The following is a 17,512-nucleotide window of genomic DNA, read 5'->3' on the forward strand; positions in this document are numbered from 1 at the left end:
GATATGACACTTAATGGTCACATGTATCCCTCCACCCGACTTTCGGTGCTCAAGGACTTATGTAGTGATCTCATCTTAGGGCTGGATTTTCAAAAACAGCATAAGAAACTCACCATTGAGTTCGGCGGATCCAAACCTGGACTTACTATTTCTAATATACTGTCTAAATTACCGTTTTGTGCATTATCAGCAGCTTCACTTGATGAACCCTCATTATTTGCCAGTATTCCTCCTCGATGCAAACCAATAATAACGAAATCGCGGCGCTTTAGTCAGGAAGACCAATCTTTTATTGAGGCTGAAATCTCTCGACTTTTAGCAGAGGATATCATCGAACCATGTTCGTCGCCCTGGCGGGCTCAAGTCGTCATCGCCAAGAGCCCTCTAAAACCTCACAAACAACGACTATGCATTGATTATTCGCAAACCATCAATCAGTATACTGACTTGGACGCCTACCCATTGCCACGCATTGATGATATGGTTAATAAACTGGCCGAATACAAAGTGTTCTCAACTTACGATTTAAAAAGTGCCTATCATCAGGTACCCTTGAAGGTCTCAGGTAAGCAGTACACGGCCTTTGAGGCTAATGGACGGCTGTACCAATTTCATCGCCTCCCATTCGGGGTTACTAATGGAGTGGCTGTCTTCCAATGGGCAATGGATGGCCTGGTTAAGCAGGAAAACTTAAGGGACACTTTTCCCTATCTTGATAACATTACTATTGCAGGTCACGATCAACAGGAACATGACGCCAACCTCCAAAAATTTCGGGATGCCCTCCATCACCGCAACTTAACTTTGAATGAATCTAAATCTGTTGAGTCGCAACCGACCATCAACATCCTTGGCTACTGCGTAGGCAATGGTATCATTAAGCCAGACCCAGAAAGACTTCGCCCGCTCCAAGAGCTCCCGTCACCTAAGAATCCGGCTTCTTTACATTGGGCTCTCGGTCTGTTTGCATACTACGCTAAATGGATTCCTCATTTTTCAGACAAAATCCAACCCTTGCTGCATGCTAGATCATTTCCATTGGAAACAGCAGCTGTTGCAGCCTTTAACCTTCTCAAAAAACAGTTGGAGAAAGCAGCTCTTCACTCCATCGATGAGAATCTCCCTTTCATAGTCGAATGTGATGCCTCGGAGGTGGCGATCTCGGCTACTCTAAATCAGGAAGGTCGTCCTGTAGCATTTATGTCCAGGACCTTACAAGGTGCCGAGCTACATTATCCTCCGGTTAAGAAGGAAGCCACAGCCATCATAGAGGCGGTACAGAAGTGGAACCATTTCCTAGCTCGCCAGCACTTTACATTAATCACGGACCAGCGATCAGTCGCCTTCATGCTCGATAATCGAAAACGAACCAAAATTAAGAATAATAAAATACAGCTTTGGAGGATGGAACTTGCCTCTTTTGGTTACACCATTCACTATCGACCTGGCAAGGAGAATGTGGCCCCGGATACCCTCACACGAGCATTCTGCTCCACTATGTCGTCCTCTACTCTCATAGATGTCCATAATGGATTGTGTCATCCTGGCGTTACGCGCATGCTGCATTTCGTACGATCACGGAATCTCCCTTTTTCTACTGGAGATGTAAAGAAAATGTGCTCAGAATGCTGGCTTTGTGCAGAATTAAAACCTCAGTTCTTCTGCCCCTCAGATGGTATACTCATACACGCAACCCAACCGATGCAACGACTTAGCATCGATTTTAAGGGCCCAGTGCCCTCTTCAACTCGGAACACATATTTGCTCACCATGATTGATGAATATTCACGTTTTCCGTTTGCCTTCCCCTGCTCCAATATGCTGGCGTCCACAGTAATCTGCTGCCTTGAGCAGGTATTTTCTCTCTGTGGCATGGCGGCTTACATTCACTCGGATCGGGGTCCATCCTTTATGTCAAGGGAACTCAAGGACTACCTCTCAGAACGGGGAATTGCTACAAGCAACACGACGCCATATCATCCCATCGGAAATGGGCAGGTAGAGAGGTATAACGGTATCATCTGGAATTCCGTACATCTTGCTTTAAGATCTCAGGGCCTACCAAACCAGCAATGGGAAGCAGTGCTTCCGGATGCATTGCACTCTATACGGTCCCTTCTTTCTACAGCTACAAATACTACACCTCATGAGCGGTTCTTTGGATTCCAGCGTCGCTCATCTTATGGGACATCCCTCCCGTCATGGCTAACTACTCCTGGACCTGTACTACTCTGAAGATACGTTCGGACGTCTAAAAATTACCCTCTCGTAGACGAGGTCGAACTAACCGATGCCAACCCCACCTATGCATACATACGATATCCCGACGGCCGAGAATCTACCGTATCATTACAGGATCTGGCTCCCTGCCCACCAGGACCTAGTGGGACATCGAGTGATGGTATTTTACCAGGAGCCTCTTGGAACCTACCGGGTACCCCTCTCCAGGATCCTGATCTGACACCAACTAGCTTGGTGCCGGTAGAACCCCGTACTCAAAGTTGCGACCCTCCCAGTACCGCACACCAAAGTACTGATCCACCACAGACCAGCTCTGCACCTCCCTCTGAACAGAGACAGACCAACTCTGCACCTATTGGGGCTCGTACACGAAGCCATGATCTCCCCGACCCTTCACAGGGTAATCCAGGCCACACAGACTCTGACCAATGGCCAACAGCATGTAAGCGGACCAGAGACCCTCTACGATGGGAACCCAAACGGGTGCGACTCTTCCTCGTTCGGCGGCTGCGGAATAAAAGGAAGACCACAGCCTTCTAATCTCGCAGGAGGGAAGAATGTAATAATAATAAATAACTTCCGGATGAAGTTATGTGCACATCACTTCCTGTGAACTGTGAACTGTGAACTCTGTACATACATCACTTCCTGTGCATACGTCACTTCCTGTGTTTGGACTAGTATAAATACTGAACTGCTCAGTATGGTAAAAGGGCTTCTCCTAGAGGCATGGTGAAGACCGCTCTTGTATATAGTATAATTATAAGTTGCTTAAAGCTTACTTTAAAGTTCCTTGATGTGTGAGACTCTTTTTTACATCAAAGGCCATGGGTAATGAAGACATAAAACTTCAGCACAAGGTGGATAACTTCTTATTCGCATACAGGAATGCAACACATATGGTTACCAACCAAACTCCCGCCATGATGTTCTTCAATAGAAACCTAAGATGCCGGCTGGATTTGGTCAAGCCCAACATCAGAAGGGACATGGAGAACCGGCAGTTTCAAGGCATGAATGAAAGGCCAACTAGAACCTTCCAGATAGGTCAACAAGTTTTGGCTCGGGACTACCGTACCGAGAAATGGCAGCCTGGAACTATCTGCACACGACTAGGACCACTGATGTATACCGTGGACATCGGAGAAAGCATAATAAAGCGCCATGCTGACCAAATCATAAAGTCATCCGAAAAGGGACAACCTACACCACAACTCTATACATCTAACGATGAAGTAGAGATACCCATATCTACCTCCGATCCGGTGATACTGGAACCCAATGAACCCGACACTGGCATTCAAGTCGAATCAGCCTTGCCAGAAGAACCTACTACACCACCAGAAACTACTACACCCCTGAGGCATTATCCGGACCGAGTCAGGAAGCCTCCTGAGAGACTAACTTATAATTAATTAACTACAGCAATGTATATTATTTTGCTTATAACATGTAATTAATAATTACTTAAAATATGATGTACTGGTTAGCTAAAAGGGGAGGAATTGTGGTATATGTGCCTTTAAGAGCCCCAGGTGTGCTGTAATGCTGGTAATTGCCACTCGGGCTATATAAGCCTGTATATTGTGTATATCTGTTAGAACCCCCCCCAGACTTTGCTTAGTAAATACCTATGAACCAACTCCTGTCTTCAGTATCTTTATCAACACACGGACACTACAGATCTATAGATTAATCCTCCTTCACCCCAGGACCTATAGATTAATCCACAGTCACCCTGGAGCTATAGATTAATCCACTGCCACCCCTGGATCTACAGATTAATCCAACGTCACCCCTGGATCTATAAATTAGTCCACCGTCACCCCTGGATTTATAAATTAATCCACCGTCACCCCTGGATCTGTAGTATAATCCTCCATCACCCCTGGATCTATAGATTAACCCTCCTTCACCCCTGGATCTGTAGATTAATCCACCATCACCCCATGATCTATAGATTAATCCACCGTCACCTCTGGATCTATAGATTAATCCACCGTCACCCCTGGATCTATAGATTAATCCACAGTCACCCCTGGATCTATAGATTAATCCACTGTCACCCCTGGATCTATAGATTAATCCACCGTCACCCCTGGATCTGTAGATTAAGCCAGCATCACGCCTGGATCTATAAATTAATCCACCATCACCCCTGGATCTGTAGATTAATCCACCATCACCCCTGGATCTATAGATTAATCCACCGTCACCCCTGGATCTATAGATTAATCCACCGTCAACCCTGGCTCTGTAGATTAATCCACCGTCACCCCTGGATCTATAGATTAATCCACAGTCACCCCGATTCAATTTTTTTCAATTTCAATTTCAATTCAATTTTAATGGTCACATAACTAAATACAAGAAGTGTAATCTAGTCAGTGAAATGCTTTTTTCTTGACGAGCCGAGAGCACCAAGCAGCAAGAACACTGAGCTGCCTGGTACGCACGGAGCTCGCAAGGACGGCAGCCATCTTCATCGGCGCCATCACAAAAAAACACATACCAACATATACACGCATACATACTTTAAATATAAATAAAGCAGACAAAAAATAAATAAAAGACAGAAAAAGACAGCACATAAAATGAACAAGCAATAATGTAAAAAAAGTAATTTCTACAGTAATTACATTGATATTTCTACCCAGGCTTCCAGAATAATCTCTGGTTTCAGGGTGGCCGTACTGGGAGAGCATTGTGAGGAACTCATAACTTATAATTAAATACATTTAATTAATTAATTAATAAATTAATAAAATTAAATAAATAAAGTGCCCCCTCAGTCTTTCTCGATGTTTCCATCTTGGTCTCTCTCGATGTTTCCCCTCTCTCTCTCTCGATGTTTCCTCTGTCTTTCTCGATGTTTCCTCTCAGTTTTTCTCGATGTTTCCCCTCGGTTTCTTCCACACACCTGGCCTGCACATTACCCGTGGCTGTCCAACTTGGCGTCCTGGTAACCGGGTTCCGCTCCAGCTCTCGACCTTCAAACTGTCACTCCAGCTCTCGACCTTCAAACTGTCTCTCCAGCTCTCGACCTTCAAACTGTCACTCCAGCTCTTGACCTTCAAACTGTCTCTCCAGCTCTCGACCTTCAAACTGTCTCTCCAGCTCTCGACCTTCAAACTGTCTCTCCAGCTCTCGACCTTCAAACTGTCACTCCAGCTCTCATCCTTCAAACTGTCTCTCCAGCTCTTGACCTTCAAACTGTCACTCCAGCTCTCGTCCTTCAAACTGTCTCTCCAGCTCTCGACCTTCAAACTGTCTCTCCAGCTCTCGACCTTCAAACTGTCTCTCCAGCTCTCGACCTTCAAACTGTCTCTCCAGCTCTCGACCTTCAAACTGTCTCTCCAGCTCTCGACCTTCAAACTGTCTCTCCAGCTCTCGACCTTCAAACTGTCTCTCCAGCTCTCGACCTTCAAACTGTCTCTCCAGCTCTCGACCTTCAAACTGTCACTCCAGCTCTCGACCATCAAACCTAGATCTATAGGTTAATCCACAGTCACCCCTAGATCTATAGATTAATCCACCATCACCCCTGGATCTGTAGATTAATCCACTGTCACCCCTGGATCTATAGATTAATCCACCATCACCCCATGATCTACAGATTAATCCAATGTCACCCCTGGATCTATAGATTAATCCACCATCACCCCTGAATCTATAGATTAATCCACTCGCACCCCTGGATCTATAGATTAATTCACCATCACCCCTGACTCTATAGATTAATCCACCATCACCCCTGGATCTATAGATTAATCCTCCTTCACCCCTGGATCTATAGGTTAATCCACTGTCACCCCTGGATCTATAGATTAATCCACTCGCACCCCTGGATCTATAGATTAATTCACCGTCACCCCTGGATCTATAGATTAATCCTCCTTCACCCCAGGATCTATAGATTAATCCACTGTCAGCACTGGCACTATAGATTAATCCACTGTCTCCCCTGGATCTATAGATTAATCCACAGTCACCCCTGGATCTGTAGATTAATCCACCATCACCCTTGAATCTATAGATTAATTCACTGTCACCCCTGGTCCTGTAGATTAATCCACAGTCACCCCTGGAGCTATAGATGAATCCACTGCCACCCCTGGATCTATAGATTAATCCACCATCACCCCTGGATCTATAGATTAATCCACAGTCACCCCTGGATCTGTAGATTAATCCACCATCACCCCTGGTTCTGTAGATTAATCCACCGTCACCCCTGGATCTATAGATTAATCCACCTTCACCCCTGGACCTATAGATTAATCTTCCTTCACCCTGGCTCTGTAGATTAATCCACCGTCACTCCTGGATCTATAGATTAATCCACAGTCACCCCTAGATCTATAGATTAATCCACAGTCACTGTGCTGCCTTCCTTTAGGAATTTATGTTAGTTTTCAAGTTAATTCAGGGGTTTGAGTAATTTGGGTCGATTTCCATTGTGTGCCGCCACCTAGTGGATATTTGGTACCTAGCAAGTGCAGTAAAGCGCAGTAAAGTGCAGTAAAGCGCAGTAAAGTGCAGTAAAGTTAACTGCTGTATTGCACAGACCTGCAGCTCGACACATGGTCTTGCAGTTATTTTCTTGTTACGCTTCAGCCTTGGACACTATTTGTCTGCAAGTACTTGAGAATGTTATAGATGATTAGTGTGCACTATATTTAGCAGAAAATGTTTAGTTTGTAACCTTTCTCTGTAAGCAAACCTGCACAGCTAGCCGTGAAGTGCTCGCTCTCTGTGTCTAGCTGGTTAACTTGTAGCTGTATTTTGATGCACTATGTACAGGGCTAATTTAAAGTGAATGTAAGAGAACGCCTTTCAGTTTGCTAAATGTATATTCACAGTAAGCTGTGTTTTCACGTGTTTTGGTAAGTTACATGTCAAATGTACTGTGTTGCTCAGGCTTACCTAAATTTGTGTATGCATATCAGTTATGTGCTTGTGTACTAATGTGTGCTTCCATTTCTGTATTGTATTTCAGTTTCACAATAAGAATCTTTCAGTAAAGTTTACAAGAAAAGTCAAGCCTTGTGATTTTTATGGGAAGATATCAAGTTGTTAGCTACCTGTCTAGCTCTGCATAGGAACGCGATAGATTAATCCACAGTCACCCCTGGATCTATAGATAAATCTACCCTCGCCCCTGAATCTATAGATTAATCTACCGTCACCCCTGGATCTGTAGATTAATCCACAGTCACCCCTGGATCTATAGATTAATCCACCAAACTCCCCTGGATCTATAGATTAATCCACTGTCACCCCTGGATCTATAGGTTAATCCACAGTCACCCCTGGATTTGTAGATTAATCCACTGTCACCCCTGGATCTATAGATTAATCCACAGTCACCCCTGGATCTATAGATTAATCCACTGTCACCCCTGGATCTATAGATTAATCCACAGTCACCCCTGGATCTATAGATTAATCCACCGTCACCCCAGGATCGATAGATTAATCCACCATGATGTCATTAATATGTATTAAAATAGCAAGGGCCCCAAGGCCGATCCATTGGGATCCCCATATTTGAAATGATAAAATTCCGCTGTTCCTCTCTTAGCCAGTTTCCATCTCCCACATCATGCTTTACCCCCTAACCTCAGTCATTATTGTTGCCAGATACAGTAAAAGACCGCAGTGGGTGTCCATATGAGCAGAGTGGTGGTGTGTAGCAAGAAGGGTAATGGGGCCGGTTAATAAAAGGAACACTATGAATAAAGGGGGCGCAGCTGAGACTGAAAGGAGAAAAAGATGGAATTAGAACCACCACACAGGAAGGGGCATCAATATAAAGTCAGCACCGTGACAAATGACACAACTCGACCCAAACTTTTCATGGGGTTAACTTTCGGACTAGTGCTGGGTTAGTGTGTATCAGAAAATTCTCCATGTGTTAATTCAATGGGTGACAAATTGCCGGCCATTCACCTGCGATAATACAATAGGTGCTGGTGGTCACCAGGCTACCCGGTTCAGTGTGTACTCCAGAATCAGCCCCCACCCGTGCTCTAAGATAAGGATTCTGTATCAATACTCTTCAGGAGCCAGACCATGTGAATGAAATCTCTTTCTGCCCTCAGCACATGAGTGTGATGGATTACCAGGCCCCCAGGTTTGGTGTGGAGACAGTGGACTCTGTGTATCTAGAAGATCGAGGCAGTGCGCTGGTCCTTGATGTGCCCTGTGGAACAGGACTGGTGGCTGAAGGGGTAAGAGACGATGAAACCGTAATCAAATGCCACGGAGATATTGATATAAAACAGTGCAAACTAACCTCATTATTCATCACTCCATGCAATAGTGAGAAGGTTCTCAAATATCTACATTTCTTATTACTGTGGAGGAAGAATTCCTGGAGTGTTTATGGGATGGTTTCCTGGACCAATATGTCGAGGAACCAACCAGAGATCAGGCCATCTTAGACTGGGTATTATGTAACGAGAAAGGATTAATTAGCAATCTTGTTGTACGAGGCCCCTTGGGTCGGAGCGATCATAATATGATCGAATTCTTCATTAAGATGGAGAATGAAGTAGTTGACTCAGAGACAAGGGTCCTCAATTTAAATAAAGGAAACTACGATGGTCTGAGGAGCGAGTTGGGTAGGATTGATTGGGGAATGGCACTCAAAGGGTTGACAGTGGATAGGCAATGGCAAACATTCAAAGACCGAATAGATGAGCTACAGAATTTGTTCATCCCAGTTTGGCATAAAAATAAAACAAAAAAGGTGACTCAACCGTGGCTAACAAGGGAAATTAGGGATAGCATAAGATCCAAGGAGAGGACATATAAATTGGCTAGAAAAAGCAATAATCCTGAGGATTAGGAGCAGTTTAGGAATCAACAAAGGAGGACAAAGGGATTAATTAAGAAAGGGAAAATAGAATATGATAGTAAGTTAGCTGGGAACATAAAAACTGACTGTAAAAGCTTTTATAGATATGTGAAGAGAAAAAGATTAGTGAAGTCAAGCGTAGGTCCCTTACAGTCAGAATCAGGGGAATTTATAATGGGAAAGCTCACCTTTCGGGGGCTTTTTCTTTCACAGCTGGGGCAGTCGGGAGAGCAGGAGGCCAGTAACTGGTGAGTTTAAAAGCTCACCTTTCGCGGGCTTTTTCTTTCACAGCTGGGGCAGTCGGGAGAGCAGGAGGCCAGTAACTGGTGAGTTTAAAAGCTCACCTTTCGCGGGCTTTTTCTTTCACAGCTGGGGCAGTCGGGAGAGCAGGAGGCCAGTAACTCTTATATAGGTGGAGCTGTTGCTAAACCCGAAACACTACAGTGTAGTGTCTCCCACCCTTCCACCTCCTCTAACCTTTTAGGGGTTAGGGGTTAGGGGAAGTTGAAAAGGTAGGTTCAATTTATTTTATTTCAGGAGCCTAACCTAGGTGGAAAAGGTTCCAGGACAGGAGGTGGCAGTGAAAATACAACACCAGAAAACAGGTAGGTGACTGGTTGGTGAGTACTTTCACAAACTTATTCTAAGTAGAATTCAATAATTAAGCTAAATCGTAGTAAATAAAAGGGTATTGTAAGGGTTAAGTCATGGAAGGGCAGCTCGGACCCATGTCATGCTCCTCCTGTGCCATGTGGGAAATCAGGGACACTGTCCCTGACAACTATGTGTGCAGGAAGTGTGTCCAGCTGCAGCTCCTAGCGGACCGCATGGCGGCGCTGGAGCTGCGAATGGACTCACTCTGGAGCATACGCGATGCTGAGGATGTTGTGGATAGCACATTCAGTGAGTTGGTCACACCGCAGGTAAAGGCTAGCTCAGACAGTAAATGGGTGACCAAAAGGCAGGGTAAAGGCAGGAAGGTAGTGCAGGAGTCACCTGCGGTCATCTCCCTCCAAAACAGGTTTACCGTTTTGGGTACTGTTGGGGGAGATGACTTATCAGGGGAAGGCACCAGCAGCCAGGTTCAGGGCACCATGACTGGCTCTGCTGCACAGAAGGGCGGGAAAAAGAGGGATAGGGCTATAGTGATAGGGGATTCAATTGTAAGGGGGATAGATAGGAGTTTCTGTGGCCGAGACCGAGACTCCAAGATGGTATGTTGCCTCCCTGGTGCAAGGGTCAAGGATGTCTCGGAGCGGGTGCAGAGCATTCTGAAGGGGGAGGGGGATCAGCCAGTTGTCGTGGTACATGTAGGTACCAACAATGTAGGTAAAAAGAGGGAGGAGGTCCTACAAGCTGAATTTAGGGAGTTAGGAGCTAAATTGAAAAGTAGGACCTCAAAGGCAGTAATCTCTGGATTGCTACCAGTGCCACGAGCTAATAAGTTTAGAGAGAGTAAGATAGATAAGCTAAATACGTGGCTTGAGCAGTGGTGCAAGGGAGAGGGATTTAAATTCTTGAGGCATTGGAACCAGTTCTTGGGGAGGAGTGACCTGTACCAAGGGGACGGTCTACACCTGAACTGTGAGGGAGCCGATGTCCTCGGGGTAATATTTTCTAGGGCGGTTCGGGAGGATTTAAACTAATTTGGCAGGGGGATGGGTGTGGTAAACCACTGTCATACCTGTCTGTGTCTGTATGTGTATTCCACTAGGTACAGGTCTGGACATGCCTCGGCTGACTCCTCCCACTATTCCAGGTATATAAGTGACTACCTCCCAGTCCCTTAGTATTCTGGACGGGTCGACCACTCGAGACAAGACCTTCATTCTTTAGTTAATAAAAGCCTGATTGTTACTCGCTCAACTTCAGTCTTTTGAGTAATTGATGGCGCATCAATGGGAACCTAGGTAGTGGAAAAGAGGGAAGTCATATGAAGTCAGAAATAGATGGTAGAAAGGTGAGAAGCAATAAGCAAAGGAGAGAAACACAAAGGGCCAAACTAATTCATAATGAGAGTGTGAAAAAAGCAAGCCTGAAGGCTTTGTATCTTAATGCTAGAAGCATTAGGAACAAGGTGGATGAATTCGTTGTGGAAATAGAGGTAAACAAGTATGATTTGATTGGGATTACAGAAACGTGGCTGCAGGGTGGGCAAGGCTGGGAACTTAACATCCAGGGATATACAATATTTAGGAAGGATCGGCAAAAAGGTAGGGGAGGTGGGGTAGCATTGCTGGTAAAGAAGGGGATTAATGCAATGGAAAGGAAGGATATTAACTCGGATGAAACGGAATCTGTATGGGTAGAAATGAGAAATAACAAGGGGAGGAAAACGTTAGTGGGTGTGATATATAGGCCTCCAAATAGTAATATGGAGGTGAGGGAAGGCATAAAAAGGGAAATTAGAGAAGCGTGCGATAAGAGCACAGCTGTCATCATGGGTGACTTTAATTTACATATTGATTGGACTACCCAAATTAGTAAAAATTCTGAGGAGGAGGAATTCCTGGAATGTTTTCGGGACGGTTATCTGGACCAATATGTCGAGGAGCCGACTCGAGATCAGGCCATTTTAGACTGGGTATTGTGCAATGAGAAGGGACTTATCAGCAATCTTCTTGTACGAGGCCCCTTGGGTCAGAGCGATCATAATATGATCGAGCTCTCAGTCGAGATGGAGAGTGAGGAAATTGAATCAGAGACTAAGGTCCAGAACTTAAATAAAGGGAATTACGAGGGTATGAGACGGGAATTGGGTAAGATTGATTGGGTGGTGTTTCTGGGGGGATTGACAGTGGATAGACAATGGCAAGCATTCAAAGATAGAATGGAAGAATTCCAGAACATGTTTATACCGGTTTGGCATAAAAATAAACCTAAAAAGGTGACTCAACCGTGGATAACGAGGGAAATTAGGGACAGCATAAAATCAAAAAAAAGGGCATATCAACTGGCAAAAAAAAGCACCAGACCGGAAGATTGGGGGCAGTACAGGATACAGCAAAAGAGGACAAAGGGATTAATCAGGAAGGGGAAAATAGAATACGAAAGTAAACTTGCAGCAAACATAAAGACAGACTGCAAAAGCTTTTATCGGTATAACAGGAGGAAAAGACTGGTAAAATCCCAAGTCGGTCCCTTGCAGTCCGATTCGGGAGAATATATAATGGAGAATAAGGAAATGGCAGACCAATTAAACTCATACTTTGGTTCTGTATTCACAAAGGAGGACACAAATAACCTCCCAGGAATATCGGCAAACATAGGGACTAATGAGAGGGAGGAGCTGACAGAAATTAGTATCTCTAGGGATATGGTGTTGGGTAAGTTGAGGGGACTGAAGGCCGACAAATCCCCGGGGCCTGATAAACTACATCCTAGGGTACTTAAGGAGGTGGCCCTGGAGATAGCAGATGCTCTAAGGATCATCTTCCGGAACTCCATTGACTCGGGAACAGTACCCGTGGATTGGAGGGTAGCTAATGTTACCCCAATATTTAAAAAGGGGGGTAGAGAGAAAGCAGGGAATTATAGACCAGTAAGCCTTACATCGGTTGTGGGCAAAATGCTAGAGTCCATTATTAAGGATAAAATAGCGGAGCACTTGACAAATGGGGAAAGGATCGGACAGAGTCAACATGGATTTACAAAGGGTAAATCGTGTTTGACTAATCTGCTGGAATTTTTTGAGGAAGTAACTGGTAAAATAGATGGGGGAGAGCCAGTGGATGTGGTGTACCTTGACTTCCAGAAAGCCTTCGATAAGGTTCCACACAAAAGATTATCATGCAAAATTAAGGCTCATGGGATTGGGGGCAAAGTATTAACGTGGATAGAGAACTGGCTGGCGGATAGAAAACAGAGAGTTGGAATAAACGGCTCATTTTCGGAGTGGCAGGCAGTGACCAGCGGGGTGCCGCAAGGATCTGTCCTGGGACCCCAGCTGTTCACAATATATATAAATGATCTGGATCAGGGAATTGGATGCAATATTTCCAAATTCGCTGACGACACTAAACTAGGAGGAGGGGTGGGCTCTGATGAGGATGTCAGGAGGCTACAGTGCGATTTGGACAGGTTGGGGGAATGGGCGGATACGTGGCAGATGCACTATAATGTGGATAAATGCGAGGTTATCCACTTTGGGGGTAAAAACAGGAGGGTAGATTATTATCTAAATGGCAATAGATTGGGAGATGGGGAAGTGCAGAGGGACCTGGGTGTTCTTGTGCACCAGTCACTGAAGGAGAGCATGCAGGTGCAACAGGCGATTAAGAAGGCAAATGGTATGTTGGCCTTCATATCAAGGGGGTTCGAGTATAGGAATAGGGATACCTTACTACAGCTGTACAAGGTGCTGGTGAGACCGCATCTGGAGTATTGTGTACAGTTTTGGTCGCCCCATCTGCGGAAGGATGTTCTTGCCATGGAAAGAGTGCAACGGCGATTCACCAGGCTGATACCTGGAATGGCGGGAATGACCTACGAAGAGAGATTAAATAGTTTGGGCTTGTACTCACTGGAGTTTAGAAGATTGAGAGGGGATCTCATCGAAACATATAAAATTATGGCAGGCCTGGACAGGCTGAATTCAGAGAGAATGTTTCCAATGGCCGGGGAGCACAGAACCAGGGGCCACAGTCTAAAAATAGCGGGCAAATCATTTAAAACAGAGATGAGGAAGAATTTCTTCACTCAAAGAGTGGTGAGCCTGTGGAATTCCCTGCCACAGAGGGCTGTGAAGGCTAATTCAATAAATATTTTCAAGAGAGAATTGGATATATTTCTGAAGGCTAAGGGGATTAAGGGTTACGGAGAAAAGGCGGGGACGGGGTACTGAACTGGTAAGATCAGCTATGATCTCAGACGAAGATCAGCCATGATCTCATTGAATGGCGGAGCAGGCTCGAAGGGCCGAATGGCCTACTCCTGTTCCTATCTCTATGTTTCTATGTTTCTATGAAACAAGGAAATGGCAGGCCAACTAAATACATACTTTGGTTCTGTCTTCACAAAGGAGGACACAAATAACCTCCCAGCGATGTCGGGGAACATAGGGTCTGATGAAAGGGAGGAACTGAAAGAAATCAGTATTTGTAGGGAAATGGTGTTAGGAAAATTGATGGGACTGAAGGCCGATAAATCCCCAGGGCCTGATAACCTACATCCCAGGGTACTTAAGGAAGTGGCCCTAGAGATAGTAGATGCATTGCTGGTCATCTTCCAGAACTCAATAGACACTGGAACGGTACCCATGGATTGGAGGGTAGCTAATGTTACCCCACTATTCAAAAAAGGTGGTAGAGAAAAAGCGGGGAATTATAGACCGGTAAGCCTGACATCGGTAGTGGGGAAAATGCTGGAGTCTATTATAAAAGATGTAATAGCAGAGCACTTGGAAAGCAGTGACAGGATCGGACAAAGTCAACATGGATTTACAAAAGGTAAATCACGCTTGACTAATCTACTGGAATTTTTTGAGGATGTAACTGGTAAAATAGATAAGGGAGAACAAGTGGATGTGATGTATTTGGACTTTCAGAAGGCTTTCGATAAGGTCCCACATAAGAGATTAGCGTGTAAAGTTAAGGCACATGGGATTGGGGGCAAGGTACTGACTTGGATAGGGAACTGGTTGGCAGACAGAAAGCAAAGAGTTGGAATAAACGGGTCTTTTTCCGAGTGGCAGGCAGTGATTAGTGGGGTACCGCAGGGATCGGTCCTTGGACCCCAGCTATTCACAATATATATTAATGATCTAGACAAGGGAACTGGATGTAATTTCTCCAAATTTGCAGACGACACAAAGCTGGGTGGGCATGTGTGCAGTGAGGAGGATGCCGAGAAACTCCAGGATGATTTGGACAGGTTGGGTGATTGGGCAGAAACATGGCAAATGCAATATAACGTGGATAAATGTGAGGTTTACCCACTTTGGTGGCAAAAACAGGAAGGCAGATAATTATTTGAATGGCAATAGATTGGGAGAAGGGGAAGTGCAAAGAGACCTGGGTGTTATTGTGCACCAGTCGCTGAAGGTAAGCATGCAGGTGCAGCAGGTGGTTAAGAAGGCAAATGGTATGTTGGCCTTCGTAGCAAGAGGGTTCGAGTACAGGAACAAGGATGTCTTGCTACAGTTGTACAGGGCCTTGGTGAGACCGCACCTTGAGTATTGTTGTAGTGTATGTATCCGTCTACCTTTAAGAAAACCATTGTATGTAACCGTTCACCTTTAAGAGAACTATTTTAGGTGTGGCACTACTTTGTTGGCTTCTGTATACTGTAATACCGATGGTGACCACACCGGTATATAAGTGCTGTGTCAGGATTTATTTGGCAGATTCGCCCTGACCTTCGAATAGTAAAGTCCTGTTTTAAGTTACTCTGGTAGTCTGTGTATTAATTAACTAAACAACTCACAGACTTTACAGTGGCGACGAGTCCGATCGTACCCTGCGGCAACAATACTTCCGAAGCAGTTAACGAGCGTCGAGAAGAGGCAACCGCCCTCGTCGTTCTGCTGGGAGAAAACTCGAGGCTGCAGAACTAGAAAGGAAGAAGAAGTTAGAGACAAAGACTTCCTTCAGCAACAGGCACTGACTGTCCCTTCTGCCACGGTGAGGAGTGAGCCGATCAGCACGAGAAGCAAGGCGGCCACGGTGACTGTGAGTAAGGGAAAGTAAAAAGAATAACCGGAGGATAAGGGCGGTGCACTCGACCACGGTCGAGGGGGAAAGGAGCCGGACAGAAGTCGGGTCCAGAGGCGCTGAGACTGGGGCAGCGTGGAGCAAGGAAGCCGCGGTACAGACAGGCTGGGGGACGCAACGGCATCGTGAGACAGCTAGACCGCGACCAGCGAAAAAGGCCGGGCAGCGACCGAAGCCACGAAGCGCTGCGACCGGGAGCGTAGGCGCGGGAAGAGATAAACTCAGCCGCAGCCGGGGAGGGAAGCACCAGACTGCGAGAGGGCTGGGAGGCGCGATTGGGAGCCGAGTGAGCGGGAGAGGCAGAGCCGACCAAGGGGGAACTGAGCGAGAGCCAGTCCAGCGGCTGAAACTGTTCTCCGTCAACGGGGTGTACCCAGCGCCGGTAGAGCCGAGCGAGCGGGAGAGAGACAGAGCCCGAGCAAGGGGAACCGAGCGAGAGCCAGCCCAGCGGCTGAAACTGTTCGCCGTCAACGGGGTGTACCCAGCGCCGGTTGCCCTGCCGAGAAAAGGGAAAGCCCTGAAGCCGACGCGCAGGCTGTGAACCTGAAAGCCAGCGGCCGTCGCCCGTGGGGAAAGTGTACCCCTCCCGCTAGGGAAGAAACGCGGGAAGCCGCCATTAGGCGGGGAAGAAGACAGACGCGGGAAACCGCCATTGAAGTGGGCGGGGAGAGAAGAAAAGCGCGGGAAACCGCCATTTTCGCGGGAACCGCCATCTTGGAAAAAATAAATAAATAAAAGAAAATTTAAAGAAATAATTCGTGGTGTTATCAGGAAGAGAGGAAGATGCCTAAGCGTGGTAACATCAACGATTTTAATGCCGAGGTAGAAGACTGGGCCACGTATGTGGAACGCATTGAGATCTATTGTGAGGCCAATAAAATAGAAGAAGATGACAAAGCTATAACCTTGCTAAACTCGATGGGCGCGAAGACATACGGGCTCTTGAAGCATCTACTAGCACCAGCTAAACCGACGGATCAGACTTTCGATGATATTGTGAGTGTACTGAAGGATCACTTGAACCCCACACCGTTGATGTTGGCGGAACGATTCAAATTCTATGCGAGAACGCAAAGGAAAGACGAAAGCAACGCAGAATACTTGGTCGAACTGCGTAGACTAGCGAAACACTGCCAGTTTGGAGGGAATCTGACAGAGGCATTGCGAGACAAGTTCGTGTGCGGGTTGTCAAAGGAAGGAACGCAAAAGCGACTACTCGAAGAGAACGACCTTACACTTGACAGGGCTGTCCTTATTGCAGCATCGCACGAAGCCGCAGCGAAGGGAACTGCGGAAATGCAGCTAAAGGCAGCGGCACTCAGTGTGGATCAAATTACCTCGAGTACAACAAAATGCTATCGGTGTGGGAAGACAACACACGACCAGAACCAATGCTGGTTTAAGAACCAGGAATGTAGGAAATGTGGCAAACTGGGTCACATAGCTAAGGTATGCCGGTCAGGGAAGAAGACCAACAACCAAAGGAAGCCATCACAGGAAAAGTACAACAAGGTACACAAGGCGGCTGAGAAGAGTTCAGACGAACAGAATTCGGACTCAGACCCAAACGGCCAGGAGCTGGGCAGTCTGAGAATTCACAATGCGAGTAAGGAAGCTGACCTACAAACTATCTGGGTCATGCTAAAAATAGCTGGAGTCCAAGTGAAAATGGAGTTGGACACTGGATCAGCTCTATCAG

The 17,512-nt window shown here is 46.0% G+C and overlaps 1 protein-coding gene across 3 annotated transcripts in view; it reads left to right on the forward strand.

Annotated features, from left to right (window-relative positions):
* Positions 1-17,512, forward strand: part of LOC147105367 (methyltransferase-like protein 27) — a 62,419-nt gene that overhangs the window by 27,871 nt on the left and 17,036 nt on the right. For all 3 annotated transcript variants that reach the window (XM_086011662.1, XM_086011664.1, XM_086011665.1), the window contains one exon: positions 8,346-8,474. In XM_086011662.1, the coding sequence (XP_085867788.1) occupies positions 8,346-8,474 (129 nt within the window). The remainder of the gene's footprint in view (positions 1-8,345; positions 8,475-17,512) is intronic.

Source organism: Somniosus microcephalus, chromosome 18 (assembly GCF_052327205.1).
Source record: "Somniosus microcephalus isolate GS21.2 chromosome 18, FLI_Smic_1.0, whole genome shotgun sequence".
Lineage (NCBI taxonomy): Eukaryota > Metazoa > Chordata > Chondrichthyes > Squaliformes > Somniosidae > Somniosus > Somniosus microcephalus.